This window comes from Elephas maximus, chromosome 16 (assembly GCF_024166365.1).
Source record: "Elephas maximus indicus isolate mEleMax1 chromosome 16, mEleMax1 primary haplotype, whole genome shotgun sequence".
Taxonomy (NCBI): Eukaryota; Metazoa; Chordata; class Mammalia; order Proboscidea; family Elephantidae; genus Elephas; species Elephas maximus.
In genome coordinates, this window is record NC_064834.1 from 54,424,840 (window position 1) to 54,447,578 (window position 22,739).

Here is a 22,739-nt window from a genome sequence, read left to right on the forward strand (position 1 = left end):
GGGAGCTTCCAGACTAAGAAAGATTGGGAAGAAAGGCCTGGCAATCCACTTCTGAAAATCCTATGAGTCACAATGGTCTGATCCCACTATACATGGAATTGCCATGAGTAGGGGGCTGGTAACAACCACCATCACCTTTGCTAACAGATAATACATTCAAGGCACCATATCATTTAGTCCGCACAGCAACTCTTACAATCCCCATTTTACAAATGAAGAAACTGAACTCAGAGAGGTTAAGTTACTCATCCAAGGTCACACAGATAGAAAGTAGTGAATTTGAACCCACATCTGATTATAGAGCTGATACTTTCAACCAATATGTTATACTGTTGTTATTGTTGTTAGGTGCCGTCGAGTTGGTTCTGACTCATAGCAACCCTGCGTATAACAGATGAAACACTGCCTGATCCTGCACCATCCTCATAATTGTTGCTGTGTTTGAGCCCATTGTTGCAGCCACTGTGTCAATCCATTTTGTTGAGGGTCTTCCTCTTTTTCATTCACCCTCTACTTTACCAAGCATAATGTCCTTCTCCATGGTCTGGAGTAGAACTGCCCTATAGGGTCTCCAAGGGTGTAATCTTTATAGAAGCAGACTGCCACATCTTTCTCCCGAGAAGTAGCTGGTAGGTTCAAACCACCAAGCTGAGAAGAGGAAATACAATGGGTGAAGGCCTGGTAGTGGCAACCAGTACAGCCCTTTTCCAGGCTTGGAGATCTGTCAGATGCTGGTCTGCCTGTTAGGGAGCCCAGATCCAGGCAAACCTCTTCATTTTCGAAACGTGAAAACTGAGGGACAGGGAGGCCAAGGCCACGAGTAAGTTACTTCAATAAAGGGACTAGTTCATAAGACTGTCAGTTGCATGAATGCAGGGTCTGTGCCTGTCTTGTACACCCCTCTATCTGCCCTGACCAACAATAACTAGTAAGAGTGTAAATTTATGTTGAGTGAATTCATTACCATTATTTAAAGTGGCTTGTTATACTCTCGATTTCCTACTTTTGGCCTGGTTTTTCTTTGGCCTCATTGGTGCTCCTGCTGGAGGTATCTCGTTGGGGGGAAAGAAGGAGAAATAAAGACTTAACCATCTTGTTTTTTGAAAACTCCCCTTTCTCTGTCCTGAGATCTGGCTGGCCATTGGTGCTGGCAATGTCAATACCTGAACATCAGCAATTGCTAATGATGGCCCTGGTGACTGGGACTTAGTTCTTGTCTTGTGCACATGTTCTGGGGATTAGAATGAGGGAAGAGAAGAAGTTTCAGCATTTCAGTATCTCAGTTCCAAAGAATTAAATGGCACATACAAATGAGAATCTCATAGAACAAAACAAAGTCAGATGAGCAAAATCAACTCTTCTGGTCCAATAGGGATTACCTTTAAGAAGCTTTAAATGAAGTTTGCCTTGAAAGTAGTAATAATTTGATTAGAAGCTTCAGGAAGAGAGGGCCACCTTTACAGAAGAATGACTGATGCTCCTGCCAGAACTCCCTGGAATTATAAAGATTATCTTCCTCCTAGGTAAAGCAAAAGGAGCCCTGGTGGTACAGTGGTTAAAACACTTGGCTGCTAACCAAAAAGCTTGGTGCTTCAAACCTACCAGCTGCTCCATGGCAGAAAGATGTGGCAGTCCACTTCCCTAAAGATTTACAGCCTTTGAAACCCTGTGGAGCAGTTCTGCTCTCCTATAGGGTCACTATGAGTCGGAATCGACTCGATGATAGTGGATTCGGAAGTAAAGCAATCAAAATAATATAGAACTATGGTATTAGTGTTTGGGTACGTCAAAACACCTTTAACTTCTCATTTGGGTTTGCCTTTTGACAGGATATCATCACAGATCCATTCAAGCATGCAGAAGAGTCTCACAGTACCAAGTCCAGATGTTCCCCTGGTGTTGCTGGAGGCTGCTGTGGCACAAAGAAAAGCTGCTAAATCTACAGCTGCCTGGAAGACATAACCAGTAGTGGGCTGGAAGCTGAAGAATGAGTTGCATGTTTTTTTTAACCTGCTTTTTCCCAAAGCACAGACCATAAGAAAGAATAAATGGCAAGAAGACACCATATTCTTGATGACTGATAAGGACAAATGAATTGTGTGAAAACAAAAAACAAAAAAACAAAATCAGTGCCGTTGAGTCGAGTAGAAGGTATTAATTAAATGTCCCCCCTACCAAAAAGAACTCATTGCCGTAGAGTCGATTCAGACTGACAGCGACCTTGTATCACAGAGTAGAACTGCCCCCATAGAGTTTTCAAGGAGCATGTGGTGGATTCCAACTGCCAACCTTTTGGTAAGTAGCCATAGCTCTAAACTGCTAAGCCATTAATTAAAGGCTCACAGCAAATCACCTGGGAGCTCTGGTGGCACAGTGGTTAAGAGCTGTGGCTGCTAACCAAAAGGTTGACGGTTCGAATCCACCAGCCGCTCCTTGGAAAGCTTATGGAGCAGTTCTATTCTGTCCTATAGGGTCTCCGTGAGTCAGAACCCACTCCACAGCACCTAACAACAAAAACAGCAAATCACCTAAATAAAGACTAGGTAAGTAGTTTTTTTCTATTTTGTAACTAATTCAAAGTTCTGGTGCCATCTAGTGGTCAGAAGTGGAACTGAGAGGCAGGCTGAAGACTGGTCAGTGGCAAGAAAGGCTTTAGAAATTAACAGCTGGGAGAGGGTCTTGGAAAAAATAACCTTCATTCTGACATGCATAGTACCTTTTGGATTTTTTGCCACATTGTCTCATTAAACAAAGTTCCTACTAAAATAATGCTAATCATGGTAAAAGATTGACAATCAAATAAGTATGAGTGCTCTTGAGGTAACTGGTCTTTTAAACAAAACTTTTTTTTTTTTGTAATTGAATGAAGAAAACATGAGTAATAAATTTCTTTGACCTCAGTTCACCCTTATAACTGGCAACAGAGAGATATAGTGACTATCTAGAAAATCCCAACTGGATCAGGAAGAGAGTTTGATAATTTTTTAAAGGTGAGCTAGGAGGTATAAAAATGGTGGGTTTTCTTTTTTCTTTACAAAAGGTCCTGGTTAAACTCTTAGGAAAGTATTAGACTCAGTTCGAGGTTCCATAGTTAAAGAAGATAGAGGAATATTTTAAGGATGATTAACTCATTAGACATTAAGAACACTGAGGAAAGGTTCAAGGATGAGTAAATAAATTCAAGTCTAGTTGTACTTGAGGCTTTTGTAGGGGTACACTTTAGTATTTAAATATCAGTTTTCAAGCCATGGAAGGTTTTAATAAGAACTTGTGAGCTCAGTGCAAAAGGAACAAGGGGAAGCGGGCGTGCCTGCTGGATTTTGATTAGAGGAAAGAGAACGTTTAGGCCTTAGAAGACATTGGAATGGATTCTACAGGACAGACTCCAAGAAAGTTGTTAGACAGTTGGGGAATTCTCTGACTTCTGAGTGTGTTCAGTTGTAGACCCTGACTTGCCTACTACAGACAGGAAAGGACTAGGTAATATCTTTTAAGCCCTTTTCATCTCTGTGACCTTGATTCTAAACAGTGCTTTCTTGGTTCTAGAGTTCAATATTTATTTACCCAGCATATCCTATGTTAGTGACAGCATTAGTTAGGATGGTACAATTGGGATTAAGCATACTTTACTATCTATGAGCCCAAGACAGGCCTGCTAGAGGAGAAATCCATTGCTGTCGAGTCATTCTGACTCATAGTAGAACTGCCCCGTAGGGTTTTCAAAACTATAATCTTTACAGAAGCAGACTACCACGTCTTTCTCCCATCAAACTGCCAACCTTTTGGTTAGCAGCCGAGCGCTTAGCGCTGTGCCACCTGGGCTCCTACTAGGGGAGAGAGGATGGTCTGGCTATTTGGTTTACTAGGCTTTTCTAAACAGGAGGGGGAGGCATCGGCCTTTCACTTGTCATTCTGAATTTTCAGTTCCCCCAAAAAATGTGGAGTTATGAGATGGGCTGGAATATGGAAATTCACATTGTTCTTTTCCTAAGAATAACAGACTTTATGCATGATTTTCCAACCAAAGTACATTTTAAGAATCATATTTAACCTAGAAGCTATAAAATACCTATTAGGTAATGTAAAATTAAAGCAGGTATGTTTTGTCAGGAAAATGCTATAAATAGTTATACAAATGTTCAAAATAGGTGAAATGGAAAATCAAGTATGTACAAATCCTTAGGAGAGAGGGTTTTTCTCCTTTAAGTCTGAGAGGCATCACGGAATGATGCTTAAGAGCAAAAACCCTGAAGCCAGACTTCATAGTCTTTTCCTCCTCAACTGTGCTGAGCGTTTTGGCCTTGAGAAAATTATTCAACATTACTGTACCTTTGCTTCCTCATATGTATGAAGTTCTTTAAAAGCATGCCTGGCACGTGGTTTAGATCATTAGTTTAGATCTATATAGTTGCTAATAAGCCCTGGTGGCACAGTGGTTAAGTGCTTGGCTGCTAACTGAAAGGTCGGCAGTTTGAACCCACCAGACACTCCACGGGAGAAAGATGTGGCAGTCTGCTTCAGTAAAGATTACAGCCTTGGAAACTCTATGGGGGCAGTTCTACCTTGACCTACAGGGTCACTATGAATTGGGATTGACTCGACGGCAGTGGGTATATGGTTGCCACCAGCATGTAGTGTCCAGACCGGCCAAAGACCAATGCTTCTTTTGCTTCCAGAGCAGAGTTTAAGGAAGCTACCTGTAGCTCTTTTATAGTAGGCAATGTTCCCCCCGGAATATTACGATGATAATTTTCAAATATACAGAAGAGTTTAAGAAACTGTAGCCAATACTCATATACCAAAACCATTGCCGTCAAATTGATTCCATCTTATGGTGACCTCTTGTGTTGCAGAGTAGAACTACACTTGATAGGGTTTTCAAAGCTGTAAGCTTTCAGAGGAAACCCTGGTGGTGTAGTGGTTAAGTGCCACAGCTGCTAACCAAGAGGTCGGCAGTTCAAGTCTGCCCAGTGCTCCTTGGAAACTTTATGGGGCAGTTCTGCTCTGCCCTGTAGGGTTGCTCTGAGTTGGAATCGACTTGAGGGCAGTGGGTTTTGTTTTGTTTTGTTTTTAAGCTTTCAGAAGTAGGTCTCCAGGCCTTTTTTTCCAAGGCACTCTGGGAGGTTCAAACTGCCGACCTTTTGATTAGTAGTCAGGCACTTAACTGTGCCATCCAGGGACTAGTACTCATACTTAATACCTAGGTTCTACAGTTGTTAACCTTATCCAATCATTTTATACATTTAAACATTATTCTTACTAACAGCAGAGTCACAGAAATATGGGCCTAATTCTTCACTAGCCACAAACTTTATCCAAAAGATATTGGATTAAAGAATTTAAGGATCAGATTTTCTCTTAGTTGACTATTGTATCAAATATAATATTTTCAGTCCTTCATTATCACAGGGGAAAGATTTATTAAAAAATGATGGCAGCCTGCAGAGGCATTCCCGTTTACCTACTGGGGGATGCCTGCAGTAGCCTGAATAGGTGCCCCCTCACCCCGAGCCATGCATAGCTGAAAAGGGCATGGCTCTGTGCCCAGATGGCAGCAGAACCTGCTCCTTCTATTGATTCTTGGCCTTTCCTTGGACTGCTCCAAGGAAGCAGTAAAGAAAGTTACTAATCCTGCCTTATTAAGTTGGAAATTTAACTAAATAAATCTGGCAAGGAATGTGAACCTATCCATCCCTTCTTTCATTCATTCACTAAATATTAAGTACCTACTATGTGCCAGGCACTGTCCTAGGCACTGATCGCTAACAATGGATTTTGAACCCTGTGGGCCAAAAGGAGAAAAACAGCTGAGCCTGTTTTCTAGATTTGGTTGGCACCTGCCCTAACTTCTGTGATCTGCCAAGTTTCTTCAACCCCGCACCACTATTTGGATCCTAACAAGGGTCCTTTTACAGACCCTACCCTAAGAGTAGAGGGAGGGCTCACTGCATTAGAAATGAACTCTTTTGCAAAAGTGAAGCTGGAATTGTATAATCCTAATAATAACCTATGACTTGAGCTTTACTGCTTCATTCCAGTCTTTATTCAACTGCTGATTCTGCGATTCCTGTAAGGACAGCTCCTACTGAGGTTAATGGGAGTGTTACATGAATGTAAGTTTTGTACTTAATCTTTTCCAGCTGAGTGAGCCTTGCTTGTCTTGGACTGACAAACATACCAGTCCCCTTCCTCAATGGGAACACACTAGCCCTTCCTTTCATATAGCAGGGCCATGCTGCAGTGCTATGCTCCAGGTGAAGGAAGAGTCACTTGGGAACAAAAATATCTTGCCCTAATACCACTCCATTGCCTCATATAATACCATACTGTCTCATATTCCTTGTTCAGAAGCCAGAGACATTAACAAAGAAGAATGGCAAATTGATGATTTTCTGGGCTCAGTGCAAACCATACTTAAGTCTCATAACTTTTTGACTACACCTAAAGCCATTAACCTTTTCATTGGTGGAATGAAGAGTAATGCAGGAGACAGAAAGCAGGTAATCTTTCTAGAGTGACTTGGCTTCCAAACTAGTTATTTGCCCACAGGAAAATGATTTGTTCTCTTTGGGATTCACTTTCCCCATCTGTAAAATGAGGGGCTGAACTTGGTATAATCTAAGCTCTCTTCTAGTTTTAGAAACAGGTGAATGGTCCAGATCCTGTGGAGGTCACGGTATTTATAAAATTGCTTTAATTAGTTGCCTGCATTTATAAATTGGAAGATTCACATAAAATAATAATTTCTGGCTTCTCTTGAAAAACGGGAAATGCTGGCAACCTTAGGCCTGCACGTCTGCACAGCTGTGGTTTCCAGAACTGAGTAGTGGCTTCCCCTTCAGGCAGGGCATGTCCCTTTGGACGGTTTGTCACTGTCCCTAGCTCCCTACCCAGCCAACTTCATTGGCCCCTATAAGCTTTGTTTGTGACCCCTGATTTAGGGTTGAAGTTAGCATAATTTCATCAAAGTTACGAGTTTTTTTTTTTTTAAATTGTAGATCAATAATGTTAGGTCTATGGCCTAATCTATGACTCTGACTTCTATATTTAATTCATTACAAGTAGTAGCCAAGAAGCGTAAGTGGAACTTTGCAGGGATATGCACAGGAGGGAACCAAAGAGTGTTGGAGCTGCTTATGGTAATTTGACATATAACTCAGAGCCTAATTGTGTTAGGTGAGGCGGCCTGGACAGTTTATTCTCTGTTGCCAGAGTTGACAAGCTTCCATCACATAATTATCTCTGTGAATATTGAATGAGCATCCTCTGGAAGCAAAGCCCTCAAATGTCAGGATGTCAGGGAGGAAAGGTTTGCCCAGCAGGTGCAGAAGGCTTTGGGTAGCTTCTAGGCCTATTAACTGTTCTTCTTTCTCTTTCTTATTAACCTTATTATTCCTTTCAACTGGATCTAACTAAGGAAATGCTATGAAGAAGATATTTTTATTTTTGCTTTTAAATAAGGTTGCAGGAGCCTGTGAACCTAATGCAACCCTTTAAAAATGGTGGTTTCTCATGGTAAGGGGAAGAGTCACTGCTTTTGTGGTTATCAATCATGCCAAATATCCTAAACTGTTTCTTTACTGAAAATAACTCCTTTACGCCTCCGTCACAATGCTGATTTTTCTAAATTTATAGAAAACAGGCTGAGTCTGTTTAAATGATGTGCACAGCAGGGTTACAGTCTAACAAGTGTTAGAACCAAGACTGGAACTACGTCTTTGACTCCTATAGTGTTATATTACATGGTTCGTCCTTGCTCTCCCGGGGTAGTTAGGGAACTTCTAAATTTAAAAATACAGCAATGAAACAGGGAAATGATTACTATAAAAGTAAGAATAGTGCTTCAGTAGAGGGTAGTGGGAGAGGGGTGTGGTCTACAAGGGATATATGAGGGTTTCATTGATGAGGGGATGGTTGGTTCCCTTTATCAATATAAATTACAATAAGGCAAACATAGTCTTTGCTGGAACTGTGCTGGTTTATGTCTGGTATCCTGGCTTAATTATTAATAGTACCCTTTTTCACTCTCAGGGGTTCTATTTGAGATGATAAATTATGTAGCCAGCTATTATACTGTGCATGTACGTTTCATGCATTTTTATGTATGTCGAAACGATAAGGTAAAAGAACTGAGCAGAAGATTTCACAGGGTAGCTTGAGAAGACAAAGTATTATAATGAAATGTGCAAAGACCTGGAGTTAGCTAGAAAGCCAGAAGGGAAGAACATGCTCAGCATTTCTCAAGCTGAAAGAACTGAAGAAAGAATTCAAGCCTCGAGTTGCAATACTGAGGGATTCTATGGGCAAAATATTAACAATGCAGGAAGCATCAAAAGAAGATGGAAGGAATACACGGAGTCACTGTATCGAAAAGAACTGGTCGACGTTCAAATCCATTTTGGGAGGTGGCATATGATCAAGAATGATGGTACTGAAGGAAGAAGTCCAAGCTGCTCTGAAGGCATTGGTGAAAAACAAGCCTTCAGGAATTGATGGAATACCGACTGAAATGTTTCAACACACAAATGCAGCGCTAGAGGTGCTCACTCATCTATGTCAAGAAATTTGGAAGACAGCTACCTGGCCAATCGACTGGAAGAGATCTATATTTGTACCCATTCCAAAGAAGGGTGATCCAACAAAATGTGGAAATTATCAAACAATATCATTAATATTACACACAAGTAAAATTTTGCTGAAGAGAGAGAAAATGTTCGATCTGCCTTGGGTAATAGTATGTTGCCAGTATTGATCAAACCCGCTTCTCTAAACTGCTGGGACTGCATCCTCATTCTTGAAATTAGTCTGTCAGGCTATTCAAATCTTCTGGTCAAAACCAAAACCAAAACAATGCTGGTTGATAAAGGGCGTTGAAGATTTTTACTGTGGAATCACAAATGTCACTGTTCCAGTGCTTTGTAATAACATCTGTAGGAAAAGTTAGATTCTCTGGGTTTCTTTTTGTAATGGAAACTCTTACCCCCATAAATCCTCCAAGCTCCTACAGATGTTTCCAGGAATCTCTGTTGCAACAATGTGTGATCAGAACAAGTTACAGGGATGAAAATAATTGCTATTTTGGAAAATATATGCTTATCTCTTGCCAGGAGAAAGTTTCACCTAAATGCTTAAGACTGCTTAGAAGATATATTTTAAGAGGTACACTAATTAGATAGTAAATTTATAGAAAAAATTGTCTGCCTCACATCTGAAGGCATTTTCAGCTCAGGTAGTTTATTTATATGTAAGTGCACATGTATTTTTAAATGCAGCTCCCCCAACTAACAGCTGCTTATTCTATTTTGTGAAGGGATTATATTTTTTTGAGAAAGGAAGATTTCAGTTAAATATATTTTGTGAACCCTTGTTGAGGCATGTTAAAAGGTACCAATATTGCTGTACAATTAATTTTTTTTTTTTTTCTGAAGATCATTCAAAAGCAGTTGCAGCAGTACATTGACAGGGAACTACTGGAAATTCAAGCCGGATTCAGAAGAGGACGTGGAACAAGGGATGTCATTGCTGATGTCAGACGGATTTGGCTAAGAGCAGAGAATGCCAGAAAGATGTTTACCTGTGTTTTATTAACTGTGCAGAGGCATGTGACTGCGTGGAAGAACGGGAATTTCTGAACACTGAATTGTACTCATGAGGAACCTGTACATCGACCAAGAGGCAGTTGTTAGATTAAACAAGGGGATACTGTGTGGTTTAAAGTCAAGTAAGTTGTGCATCAGGGTTGTATCCTTTCACCATACTTATTCAATGTGTATGTTGATCAAATAATCCGAGAAGCTGGACTATATGAAGAATATGGCATCAGGATTGGTGGAAGACTCATTAACAACCTGCGATACGCAGATGACCCAACCTTGTTCACTGAAAGCAAAGAGGACTTGAAGCACTGACTGATGAAGATCAAAGACTGCAGCCTTCAGTATGGATTACACCTCAACATAACGAAAACAAAAATCCTCACAACTGGACCAGTAAGCAACATCATGATACACAGAGAAAAGATCAAAGTTGTAAAGGATTTCATTTTACTTGGATCCATAATCAACACCAATGGAGGCAGCAGTCAAGAAATCAAATGACACATTGCATTGGGCAAATATGCTGCAAAAGCATGTGAAAGTTGGACAATGAGTAAGGAAGACTGAAGAAGAATTATGTCTTTAAAGTATGGTATTGGCAAAGAATATTGAATATACCATGGACTGCCAGAAGAATGAACACATCTGTCTTGGAAGAAGTACAGCCAGAATGCTCCTTAGAAGCAAGGATGGCAAGACTTCATCCACATACTTTGGACATGTTCTTAGGAGGGACCAGTCCCTGGAGAAGGACATCATGCTTGGTCAAGGAGAGGGTCAGCAAAAAAGAGGAAGACTCTCAAGGAGGTGGATTGACACAGTGGCTGCAACAGTGGGCTCAAGCATAACAATGATTGTGAGGATGAACCAGGACTGGGCAGTGTTTTTTCTGTTGTACATAGGGTCCCTATGAGTTGGAACCAACTTGATGGAACCTAACAACAATGTATGTTTATTATATGTCAAAAATTTTGAAAGTTTAAAAACGTCTATCAGTGGGTGACCTATATAACCAGGAGTCCAGGCCAACCTGGGAAACCTGATGTTTGTGCTAAGATTCACAATTATTACTACAGAGACTGCAGCAGCAAACTGAGGGTGTGGTGTCTTATCTTGGTTTTCTGGGAGTTCCTGTGGCGTTATCTGTTTCATTGTCCTACATGTGGCTGGAGAAGTGGTATATCCCTTAGTCCTAATTGTGAAGGTCAGTCCAAGACGATAAAATGAGAAAGTGCATTGTAAACTGTGAAGGCGTGTGTCTGCTTTGAGTGGCAGGAGTTCCCTTAACCTCCTTAGGTTATTAGCACGGCCCAGCATCACTGCACTGGTACCTGTCAGGTTAATCTTCCTATTATACAGTTCTTCTGTTTGAAACTTTTTATAGGTCCTGGGTTCCTACAGAACGAGCTCTGGTGGCATGGTGGTTAAGCACTAGGCTGCTAACCAAAAAGGTGGGTAGTTTGAACTCACCAGCTACTCTGTGTGAGAAAGATGTGACAGTCTGCTTTCGTAAGGATTACAGCCTTGGAAACCCTATAGAGCAGTTCTGTTCTGTCCTATAGGGTCACTACGAGTTGAAATCGACTCAACAGCAATGGGTAGAGGTGCCTACAGAATGAAATCTAAACTCCTAAACTTGGCATTCAAGGCCCAGCACAAACTGACCCCAACCAGCTTTTCAACATTATTCCTGCTCTTCTTTGTAGGTCATAGGGCCAAATTCAACTACAGCTTGTTTCAGAAATGCTGCTCCCTTTCCAGCCTCACCTCACACTTTTCCTTCCATTAAAATATTTTTTCCTTTTATCTCTCAATCGCTTCCTGGAATAGCTCTTTGTAAAAACGGCATCGGGGCAGAGTTTGACCTCCTCTGACTTCACAAGGAGGGAGGGGAACCAAGATCAACAGCACAAGGCTGACTCCCATGAGGTGGAGGCCAGACAAGCCTGCTCTCTCGGCTATCTCTACCAATTCTGACACCAAGTGTTCTTTCCACAGCAGTTTCTACTGGGTTTGATAATTCATTGTAACGGCTATGCAAACCATACTCACAACCATGAGGCTTATTAGGGAAGCAACAGTTACAATTCAAGCTCAAGAACACTGGGGATACAGGTGTTCCGTCAGGATAGCCTCACCTCAGCTGTGCTCACAGACATGCCTCTCCCTGGCCCTCAGTCTCTGCCCAAGGGCACTCAGCTTTCTCTCTCCACAGGCCAAGAAGCCCACCACGTTGCCGGGTATCTCCTGGTCTCTCCTTCCTTGGTGGTCGTGGGCCCCCCTTCTGCTCTGGGATTGGCTCTCTTTTAAGGCAAAACTGACCAACCCTGTTGGTAGTCCACAATTACCTTATCACACAATCACCTGAGTGGGAGTTACAAGACCATGGCTAGAAAGGCCACACACAAAAGTCATTAATCACACTGCTGTCTTATGTCTGCATATCTAAAACCTACCTGTTCTTCAGGGACAAGCTCAAAGACCATGAAGCTTTCCTCAGTCCTCCCTCTTTATTCGTACTTCCTTTTAAGATATTTGATGTTGTACTCTGCATTATGTAGTTGTTTATGTATACATTTCCTAAACTCCTTATTAGTAAGTTTCTGAGGTACCCTCTGATTCAAGACTGTAGCTTCACCATGCCCAGCACAGTGTCTGGAACTTACTAGATACACAATATATTTTAGTTTAATAAATGAATAAATAAAAGGGGGAAAAAAAGAAATGGGGTGGGAAATAAAATACAAATGTATTTAAACTTAAAGAGGAAAACAGTTAATGTGGCGTTAATAAATGGGGAGAAACAAATCTTCAGTGATTTTTAAAAATAAAACAAACAAATACAATAGATATCTCAGAGGAACTAAAAATAGGAGCAGAATTTTTTCCACTGGGGTCTGACATTGTTTTTCTATGCATGGGGATTATTGGAATAGAATTTTAGCTTCAGAGGATGTGGAAAAAAGACTTAGGGAATGAACTCAGCTGGTATGGGAAACCTGGTATTTTATGACTAAAGTAGTAATCATAAGCTAGATTGCTGCTACCAGATCTATGCAGATTTGAAACCTATGGAAGAACCCAGAATTGGACATTCAGGACCTATTCGTTCTCCTGCAGGTCCTTCTGAGTTACCATCCTCTTGTCGGAGTCTTCCTTGTCTCCCTTCTTTTGATCATCCCCCCCAAATGTTTTTTAGACTTTTGAATAAGCAGTATTCACATGGTTCAACATTTAAAAGGTATGGAAGTGAAAATTTTCCCTACAGTCATGACTTGTGTTGAGTGTTATTTATAGTAACAGTGATCAGAACCTTTCTTACACCTTTGTTCAAAGCTGAGACAGAGGCTGGGACAGAGAGGAAGACTGAGACAGAATGAACATTCTAGAAAATTCCACAGCTCCAGGGCCTGGCAAACAGTAGGCTTTTAGCTGCAGAAATGTTCTTCTCTGACTAGTGGAGAAGGATCAAGGAAGAAGGGGAGAGATGGAGTGGGTGACAGCCCAGTGCTCAGGAGATCTCTTAGGGCCTCGCCATTGGGGGTTCAGGAAAAGCCAGTCCCACGGAGAAGGGTGCCAGGATGTGAGATGCTCTCCAGCTCCCAAGGCCAGGCCTCAGTGGGATACTGCACCTTCAGGGAAAAGGAGGAAACTAGGTGTCTTTGTAGAGACAGAAGAGGGAAGAAGTGACCCATCATGGGCTAGCAAAGAAGATCAGCAAGGCACTGGGGAAGGGTGGCCCACCAGGTGGCTCCCCTTTCGCTACTTCCCATTTGGGCACCTGAGGGCCCAAGACTTGGAATTCCCTGGAAGGGTGGCACCCAAGGAGTGTGGACCCTTGTCAAGGGAGGAAGCTTTCCTCACAACTATGTCAAAAAGCCATGTTTTCCTTTCTTTCCCAGTAACTATGTCCAGAAAATATCTAGAAAAGGATGGAAATGGGAAAGCCCAAAATAAAAAGCCCAAAAAGTTCTCTAGAGGAGGTAAATGGCATCACTGGCTTTGTTCTGTTTTATTTATTTGCTAACTGTTGTGACAAATGCTTTTTTTAGCTAAAAGAGTTCTATATATTTAAACAAGTAGGCAGTGTTGCTTCTGAGAAATCCCTCTCAGGGCAAACAGATTTGACCCTTCGCAAAGTTTGGGTAACTCCTGCATTTGCTTAGTTCCTGTGTTTCCTCAGAAGACCTTGTGCTTCGGTGTGATTAAAATTTCACTCAACTCGCTTACTTTGGACACATCATCAGGAAAGACCAACCATTAGAAAAGGACATCATGTTTGGTAAAGTAGAGGGTCAACAGAAATGAGGGAAACCCTCTATGAGATGGATTGACACAACAGCCAAAACAATGGACTCAAACATACTAACAATTACGAAGATGGCGTAGGACGAGGTAATGTTTCATTCTATTATACATGAGATAGATATGAGTTGGAGTTGACTCCATGGCATCTAATAACTACACTGAAACAATTAATTTTGAATACTTTTCCACAACTAGGTAATTTTCTGGAAGAAAAAAAAACTTCTCTATAAACTTAGAGCTTTAGGTTGAAAAACAAAATGTGTCAGCTATTTGGTGTTCTACCTACGATCTTTAAAAGTCTTCTAGAGACTTTTAGCTCTAGACGTAGTACCTTCCCAAGTCCCTGAAACCGCAGATTTAGGAGCTTATCCTTTGCAGATGAGAGAATTTAACAGTCACTCTTGCCCTTCCGAGTTTCTAGTAAAGGACTCTGGCAAGAGAGGGTTAGGTAGGGAAGGCATTTGCTAGGAGGTTTGGGCTTTATCTGAATGACTTGCTCAAGGTGAGACAAAGTCAGGGCCTAACTAGGATTAGACATCTGCAGCAACCATTCAGCAATCGCCATTCAAGGAGGCAAAATATGATCAGAATCCAGGGTTTTTGTTGACCCCTCCTCCCCCCGGGATTTAAAAAAAGATCTTTAAAAGCATGTGTGGACCTTGTTTTGTGTTCATACAGACAGGTTGGGAAGCCCCCAGAAGTCATCAGAGCCTGCACCAGTGCCCTGCTTCTAAATTGCTGAATGCCACACTTCCCTGACTGTTCTTTCTCTGAAATGCATAGGAAATGTCTGTAGGTTTGGCAGGCTCTTCCCTTCCCCCTCTTCTCCACCCTCCTGTTCTGAAAGTGTCTGTTCAGCACTTGAGAGCCTTGATCATCCTCTCAGCTCCCTTAAACACACTTGTTCTCATTTTTGAAGAAGGTAAAGTGGTTTCATTTCCAATCAGCTGACTTTAACCTTTGTCAGATATCCTTAAAAATGCCATTTTTTCCCCCAGACTTCCATAATGCCACTCTTACAAACAGGTGCCAAGTCAGTGAATCTGGTTTTCTTCATCTGAACCTCTTTTTCAAATGTAGTTGTATGAAAATTAGGGGTGGTGGAAGCAAGGCTAGAAACGGAAGAGACATTACTTGAAATAATTGGAACAGAAATTCTTTCATTTCTTTAACATCTACCAAATATTGTTTTGAATGCCTCCATTGTTCTAGGCCCTGGTGATATAGCAGTCAACAAAACAAGACAACATCTTTGTTTTCAGGGAGTTTATGTTCTAGTGGAAGGAGATGGACAATAAACCAAATTAATAATTAGAAAGCTCCCTTTGCTTTGAAGATAAAAAAGCAGACATGGAGTATACGGAGTATGGCTTGCAAGGTTAAAATAAGATGGTTTTAGAGTAAAGCCCTGAAGGAGGTGAACTAGCAGGCTATGTTGCCATCTGGGAGAAGAGACTTCAGGCATAGAAAACCAGCAGGGAGTGCAAAGGCAGCCCCGGAGTGACTGAGAAACAGCTGGAAGGGCATGTTTGGAGCAGCAGGTGATGAGGTGAGAGAAGTAAGAGGAGGGAGCAGACCCTTTAGGGCCTTGTGGGATACTGTGGGTACTCTAGCTTTTACTGTAATGAGGTGGGAAGCCACCGTAGAGTTATGTGATATAACAAGACCAGCCTGGTTGCTGGATTGAGGAGAGAATGGGACAGGTGTAGAAGAGGTGCCACTGCAGTCATCCCTACCAGAAATCAATCAGGAACATTTGTTTACAAGAAGGGGAGATAATGTTCTTACAGAATATTAAAAAAAAAAAAAAAAGGCGGGGGGAGGGGGAAGCTATTTTTTGGATGTTTACATTGGGAGAAAAAGATCAATTTGGGAGTTACTCTGCTGCTGTCTCCTTCAGAAGCAGTGGGGCTGGGAGTCACGGGGAGTTAGGTCTCTGTTTTGTTTTTCCCAGAGGGAACTATGAACCTAGCAGGGTTTGGTCAGTGTGATTGAGAAGGCGCCTTTATGGGTTCGTTTGGGATGTCTGTCCCTTCTCATTTCCCAGACTTGCCAGGGTGCTTGTTAAAAATAGATTTCTGGCCCTTTCCCCTTTAGTATGGGATGGGATCCAGGAAATATGTACTTTTATCAGGAATATGAGGTGATTCTTAAGACTAGAAAGTTTGGGAAACTGCCCCACTCTAACTTTCTAACCCTTTCGGGGTTTGCATCAGACCTGGAAAGCACTGCAGGCTGCCCGTACGGCCGGCAGGTGGTGCCACTTGATCGCGAGCCGTGGAGCTCGCGCGTCCAGGTAGGGGGAAGAAAGGCGCGAGAAGAGGCGGTCCGTGGCGGTGCAGGGGCCTCCGGGCCGCCGCTTATCCCGTGAGGAGCTGCGTGCACAGGTGGTGGAAGGGGGCGCGCGGGGTCGCGGCCGGTGCCCTGCTTTCATTTGGGATTTACGTGCGCTTTAAGCTGTCCCAACTCAAATCTGATTCTCGGGCACCGGTGGCAGAAAGGCGCATCCGCTCTGCACCGGCATGATGTCCTGGGTGGCCAGCAACCGGGTGCAGCGAAAACCGGGGTCCTCGCACCGCAGGGCATCAGTCCAACCAGGCCAACAGCAGGCGCGGGGATCTACTACTGAGACCCCTCAGCGAGCGCCAGCCCCGTTGACGGCTTCTTTTCATTGGCAACTGGACCAGAGGCCCCGCCCCCTTTCTACAGCTCTAATTTCTGACTGGCTATCGGGCTCCGGCTGGCCACACCTCCTCCCCTCGCACATACACAAGAGTCACGCGCTTTTCAGCTGGAAACTTGGCGTGCTGAGGGGGACGGTGGCAACCCATTTCCCCGCCCGCCTACCTTGCCATTGGTCCGCCGTGCCGCGCACGGCCACGCCCCCACTCCAGCCCCCTGGCTGGGAGGGCGGGCACCCGCTCTTGATTGGCTCGGCGACCTGCCTTTCGCGGGAGCGGCTGGCCCTCCTACCCTCCCCTCTACTCCTCCCACGAGCCTAGGGGTTCCTCAGCTGGCCGAGGCCGGGTCAGTGTCAGTCAGGGAGGCGGACCGCTGAGCACTGGGCGCAGACGCTCTATTGCAGTCTCTCCCAGGGCCGGGTGTCTGCGCTCGCGCCGCCGGGTGGGAAGCATGAAGCCACAGCTGGAGCAGCTACCCCATGATTGGCTGTGGTGCTTGTGAACCCGAAGTAAACATGGCGGGCGGGCAGGCAGCCGCCGCACTGCCCACTTGGAAGATGGCGGCGCGCCGCAGCCTCAGCGCCCGCGGCCGGGGGGTCCTGCAGGCAGCGGCGGGGCGGCTGCTGCCGCTGCTGCTGCTGAGCTGCTGCTGCGGCGGGGGTGGCTGCGCCGCGGCGAGCGAGAACGAGGAGACGGTGATCATCGGGCTGAGGCTGGAGGACACGAACGACGTGTCGTTCATGGAAGGGGGGGCGCTGCGGGTGAGCGAGCGGACCCGGGTCAAGCTGCGTGTGTACGGGCAGAACATCAACAACGAGACGTGGTCCCGCATCGCCTTCACCGAGCACGAGCGGCGGCGCCACAGCCCCGGCGAGCGCGGGCTGGGTGGCCCCGCGCCGCCAGAGCCGGACAGCGGCCCCCAGCGCTGCGGCATCCGCACCTCAGACATCATCATCTTGCCCCACATCATCCTCAACCGCCGCACCTCGGGCATTATCGAGATCGAGATCAAACCGCTGCGCAAAATGGAGAAGAGCAAGTCCTATTACCTGTGCACGTCGCTCTCCACGCCGGCCCTGGGCGCCGGCGGCCCGGGGTCAGCCGGGGGCACCGTCGGGGGCAAGGGCGGCTCCGGGGTGGCCGGGCTCCCACCACCCCCGTGGGCTGAGACCACGTGGATTTACCACGACGGCGAGGACACGAAGATGATCGTGGGCGAGGAGAAGAAGTTTCTGCTGCCCTTCTGGCTGCAGGTGATCTTCATCTCGCTTTTGCTGTGCCTGTCTGGCATGTTCAGCGGCCTCAACCTGGGGCTCATGGCACTGGACCCGATGGAGCTGCGCATCGTGCAGAACTGCGGTACCGAGAAGGAGAAGAATTACGCTAAGCGCATCGAGCCCGTGCGCAGGCAGGGCAACTACCTGCTGTGCTCGCTGCTGCTGGGCAACGTGCTGGTCAACACCACGCTTACCATCCTGCTCGACGACATCGCGGGCTCCGGCCTCGTGGCGGTGGTGGTCTCCACCATCGGCATCGTCATCTTCGGGGAGATAGTGCCCCAGGCCATCTGCTCCCGGCACGGCCTGGCCGTAGGTGCCAACACCATCTTCCTCACCAAATTTTTCATGATGATGACCTTTCCTGCTTCTTACCCGGTCAGCAAGCTGCTGGACTGCGTCCTGGGTCAGGAGATAGGCACCGTCTATAACCGGGAAAAACTGCTGGAGATGCTCCGGGTTACCGATCCTTACAACGACCTCGTCAAAGAGGAGCTGAACATCATCCAAGGGGCGCTGGAGCTCCGCACCAAGACGGTGGAGGACGTGATGACTCCGCTCCGGGACTGCTTCATGATCACGGGCGAGGCCATCCTGGACTTCAACACGATGTCGGAGATCATGGAGAGCGGCTACACTCGCATTCCAGTATTTGAGGGGGAGCGCTCCAACATCGTGGACCTCCTCTTTGTCAAAGACTTGGCCTTTGTGGACCCAGATGACTGTACTCCCCTGAAAACCATCACCAAATTTTATAACCACCCCTTGCACTTCGTTTTCAACGACACCAAGTTGGACGCTATGCTGGAAGAATTTAAGAAAGGTGGGAAATTTTGATATCTTTCATTGGCTCGCTCTTTCTTTCTCCATCTTTCTCCCTACTTAAGTCCTCTACCCTTAGACCAACCCCCCAAGGCGAGTTGACCGGAATTTCTCCTTCTCTCTCTCAATTGTAAAGTTGAAAGGGTGGCGTGGATTTGGGGACGGATTGAACTAGTAAACGCTCCTGGATTCTTTAAAAGCATAAGACTGCCATCAAAAAGCAGGCAGTGTAATTGCTCTGCAGGATACATCTTTTTTTCCCCTGGGTGTCTCAGGTTTTGAGAGGTCTGCCGAGTTTATTTGCCTGCGTTCTGAGTGGGTAGGTGAAAGTAGGGGCCGGCTAATGCCATGCGATGCCATTTGGTTGACCTGCTCTAATCGCAGGCTTTTGGAACATTTAAATAGCTTTTTTAAACCTAGTACACTCATTTTCCTCCTCCTTAAGCCTCGACGTCGATGTTTCAAAGATTGGAAGTGCATTTCGTATTGCTTCGGTTCCTGGTTGTCTGGCGACCTGTGGGGAAGATTTGACGTCTGCCTTTGGGGGGTAGGGGTAGGGTAAGGTGGGTACCACCAAAACAGTTCACTCATTTGGGTGTGACTTGCCTTAGCTGGAAAAGAGATTTTTGAAAATTGAGGTTAGTTATTAATATATAATTTGGAAAGACTAGGGGTAAGTTAATCTTTTAGGAAGTTAGCATGTCTTGTTTAACTTGCTGCATTGTTTGTTTAAATTTACCTAAAACATTTCCCAAACCAAGAGTGATTTTGGCAGAAGCTTGAGCCTTTAACAATGGGATGAATCCCTCAATTAATTGTGGTTTATTTATATCTTGAGTCATTTGGGTCTAGAAGTGTTCTTTTTAACCTTGATCACCTGGTAAACTGAAGTATGTATCCAAGTCAACTGTCTCTGTTCACGGTATTTAACAGGGAAGGGAAGTGCAGAGTCTGATTTGCTTGCCTTTCTTACATTGTACTATTTTTTGTTTGTTTGTTTTACCATGTAATGATCAGGTGAATAACAACTCATGGTGTTATTACCGAAATTCTGCCATTAAAAAGTCCCCAGTAAATAGCTAGTGTTGTTACTTGAAAACCAAGGGATGCTGAAGCTTTAAAAATTGTTATGATGCTAGTGTATGTCAGCGTATCGAAGTGTGTATGTAACCGTTAATGACCTAAGCTTTCCTTCTTCAAATAGATTTTTGATCACCAACAATGGCCTCCCCACTGAAAAAGGCCATGTGTACCTGGTGACAGCTCAGTGAATGTAATGATCTGAACATACGCATAGTGTGTGGTTGCCCTAATTCCATTTTTCTGGCTGGATGATGCCCTCTATTCAACAGGGTCACACTGCAGTAATTTTCAGATAAAGGAATAGAGAAGAATGTGTTTCCGAGGTTGGTGATTTGCATCTGGATTCTTAGGCAGGAAAAAGGAAATGTCCATTTTCTCTAGGTAACAAAGCTTCTTTTGGGAGTGTCATTATTCTTTGATTGCTAAGCTGTTAATTAGAACATCTAGCCAGTCTCCCTTTCTTCATTCATTTTGCAGTAATATGTGTAATATAGAAAGCTAGCTTGAAATGCTTGAAAATTTCTCTAAAATACTTAATTTTCTTTCAATCGCTAAGTTCCAAATGTTGATAAAACAGTTCATTGTCTGATTTTTTATTATTCAGAATTTTTGCATGTGTAATGATGGATTGATAACACTAGTTTGCACTCCTGCTGAAGTCTTTTCTTCGCTTCTGTTTTTCTTTTCAGAATTCACTTATTCACCTTACTACTCATTAATCATGTCTATTCAAAAATACCAAAATTTGCATTATTTTGAAATTTGTTTTTAGTTGTCCTGGAACAATTTTCCTATGGTTGATTTATTTTCATGAGGCCCCTCTTTACCCCCCAAATTAGCTATCTTGTTAACAGTATTTTCTTTGAAATCTAACCTTTAAATAATTGAATTGCTCTTATTTTTCTAAGAACTCTAGACAAGTAATGCTCTGTAAGATTTTATTTTTGTCCTTAAAAAAAAAAAAAGCAGAAGGATATATTTGGCTTCAAAGATAGTACAAGGTAAAGGCACATTCAAGCTAGGGGCATATTCAGAGTAATGGCAAAGACTGTTGGGTACAAATGGGAAATTTAAGACATTATCTTAAAAGGATGGAGTTCATTACTTAAACTATAGGCATAATTGATATATCACTTTCTCTTTCTTGGATTTTTATTTGATGGATTTGATCGCTTTAACCTTACTAACAGCTATATTAGTTCTTTTTCATGTGTGAGTTAGAGTATTTCACCTAATTTTTTTTTTGCTTCTTTATTTTCTAATTCATTTATGAAATAATGTGGATGTTCAACCTTCTATTGTTTTTCTCCATTGAATAACAGCCTGTGTAGTGGTTTGAAGGCTTTTTCTTCTTTTTCTTCCCTCTTTCTGCTGACTTTTCCATTTCCAAAAAACAAAAATAAATTCTACGATACCCCCTGCAACTCCTCCAACTAATAAGATCACCAGTTCAGATCTCATTGAAAATTAACTTTCCTAGTTCAGAATGTGGAAACCGTGGTGGCATAGCAGTTAAGTGCCACAGCTGCTAACCAAGAGGTCAGCAGTTCAAATCCACCAGGCGCTCCTTGGAAACTCTTTGGGGGCAGTCTACTGTGTCCCACAGGATCGCTATGAGTCAGAATCGACTTAATGGCAACAGGTTTGGTTTTTTTTTTGTTGTTTAATTCAGAATGCGTTGAATCCTTTTCTATATATATGCCATACAGTCAATTCTGACTCATGGTGACCCCATGTGTTGCAGAGCAGAACTGTACTTCATAGGGTTTTCAAGGCTGTTGTTACCTTTTGGAAGCAGGTGGCCAGGCCTTTCTTCTGAGTTGCCTCTGGGTAGGTTCCAACTGCCAACCTTTGGGTTAGTAGTCAAGCACTTAACGATTTGTGCCACCCAGGGCCTCTGTTCGTGTTGTTGTTCGGTGCTGTTGAGTTGATTTCAACTCATAGTGGCCCAATGTATGACACAGTAAAACTGCCCACAGGGTTTTCTAGGCTGTAATCTTTATGGGAGCAGATTGCCAGGTCTTTTCTCCTGTGGAGCCACTTGGTGGGTTCGAACCACCAATCTTTCAGTTAGCAGATGAGTGCTCAACCATTGTGCCACCAGGGCTCTTCTTTTTTTATGTAACTGTACATAATTAATCCGAGTTATTCTTTGCTGAGGAGGGAGGAGTAGAAATATTTTGCAGTATGGAAAAAAATGAAAAGCTGTCTTTATAAAAGTATATGTGCATATCTTCTTTCAATGATTAGAGCTTTTTGCCTACCAGAAGACTTTTAACTAACCTTTAGGTTGGAAGACAGTAATTACGCTAGTTTCACAATTAGCATGTTGCTATTATTAATATTGTTATTTACTTGTGCAGGTACTGGCTGAATGCTTTACATGAATTACTTTGTTTAAATCTTACAATGGCTGAATGATGTATTATCTCCATTTTGAAAATGAGGGAATTGAGGCTTAGGTTAAATGATTTGTTCAAGGACATGTAGTAAGTTCTGGATTTGGGGCTTTAACTGAAGTATGTCTGACACCAGAGCTTGAACTCTCAACCTCTATAGTGTACTGGCTCCCTTGTTCCTCATGATACGTTTCTCTTTTACTGAGTGTGAATTTCGGACTTTTGTGAAAAACACTGCAAGAGAAAGATATGGCAGTCTGCTGGCGTAAAGATTTCAGCCTGGGAAATCCTATAGCGTCACTATGAGTTGGAATCAACTGGATGGCAATGAGTCTGGTTTTTGGTTTTGGTGAAAATATTACCTCTGGACAACAGATACAAAACATATTCAAGCATATATGGCCTTAAACCCAGTGCATCTGTGAAGTTATACATAACAGTTCCCATCCCATTGCTGTCGAGTTGATTCCGACTCACAGCGACCCTATGGAACAGAGTAGAACTGCTCCATAGGGTTTCCAAGGAGCAGCTGGTGGACTTGAACTGCCAACCTTTTGGTTAACAGCTGAGCTC

At 43.6% G+C, this 22,739-nt stretch overlaps 2 protein-coding genes across 10 annotated transcripts in view; both read left to right on the top strand.

The window, feature by feature from the left end:
* AS3MT (arsenite methyltransferase) overlaps positions 1-11,410 on the top strand; it is a 28,082-nt gene extending 16,672 nt beyond the window's left edge. The window contains exons 10-11 of one of the 6 annotated variants that reach the window (XR_007513413.1): positions 1,830-6,113; positions 9,429-11,410. Coding sequence is in view for 1 of the 6 variants with exons in the window: in XM_049854976.1 (XP_049710933.1) it covers positions 1,830-1,937 (108 nt within the window). In the remaining 5 variants the exon portion in view is untranslated. Of the gene's footprint in view, positions 1-1,829 lie in introns of all 6 variants that reach the window. The other 5 variants (XR_007513414.1, XR_007513415.1, XR_007513417.1 and 2 more) reach the window with 5 other exon arrangements.
* Positions 11,411-16,875: 5,465 nt separating this feature from the next.
* Positions 16,876-22,739, top strand: part of CNNM2 (cyclin and CBS domain divalent metal cation transport mediator 2) — a 180,520-nt gene continuing 174,656 nt past the window's right edge. For all 4 annotated transcript variants that reach the window (XR_007513506.1, XM_049855938.1, XM_049855939.1 and 1 more), the window contains exon 1: positions 16,876-18,685. Coding sequence is in view for 3 of the 4 variants with exons in the window: in XM_049855938.1 (XP_049711895.1) it covers positions 17,065-18,685 (1,621 nt within the window). In the remaining variant the exon portion in view is untranslated. The remainder of the gene's footprint in view (positions 18,686-22,739) is intronic.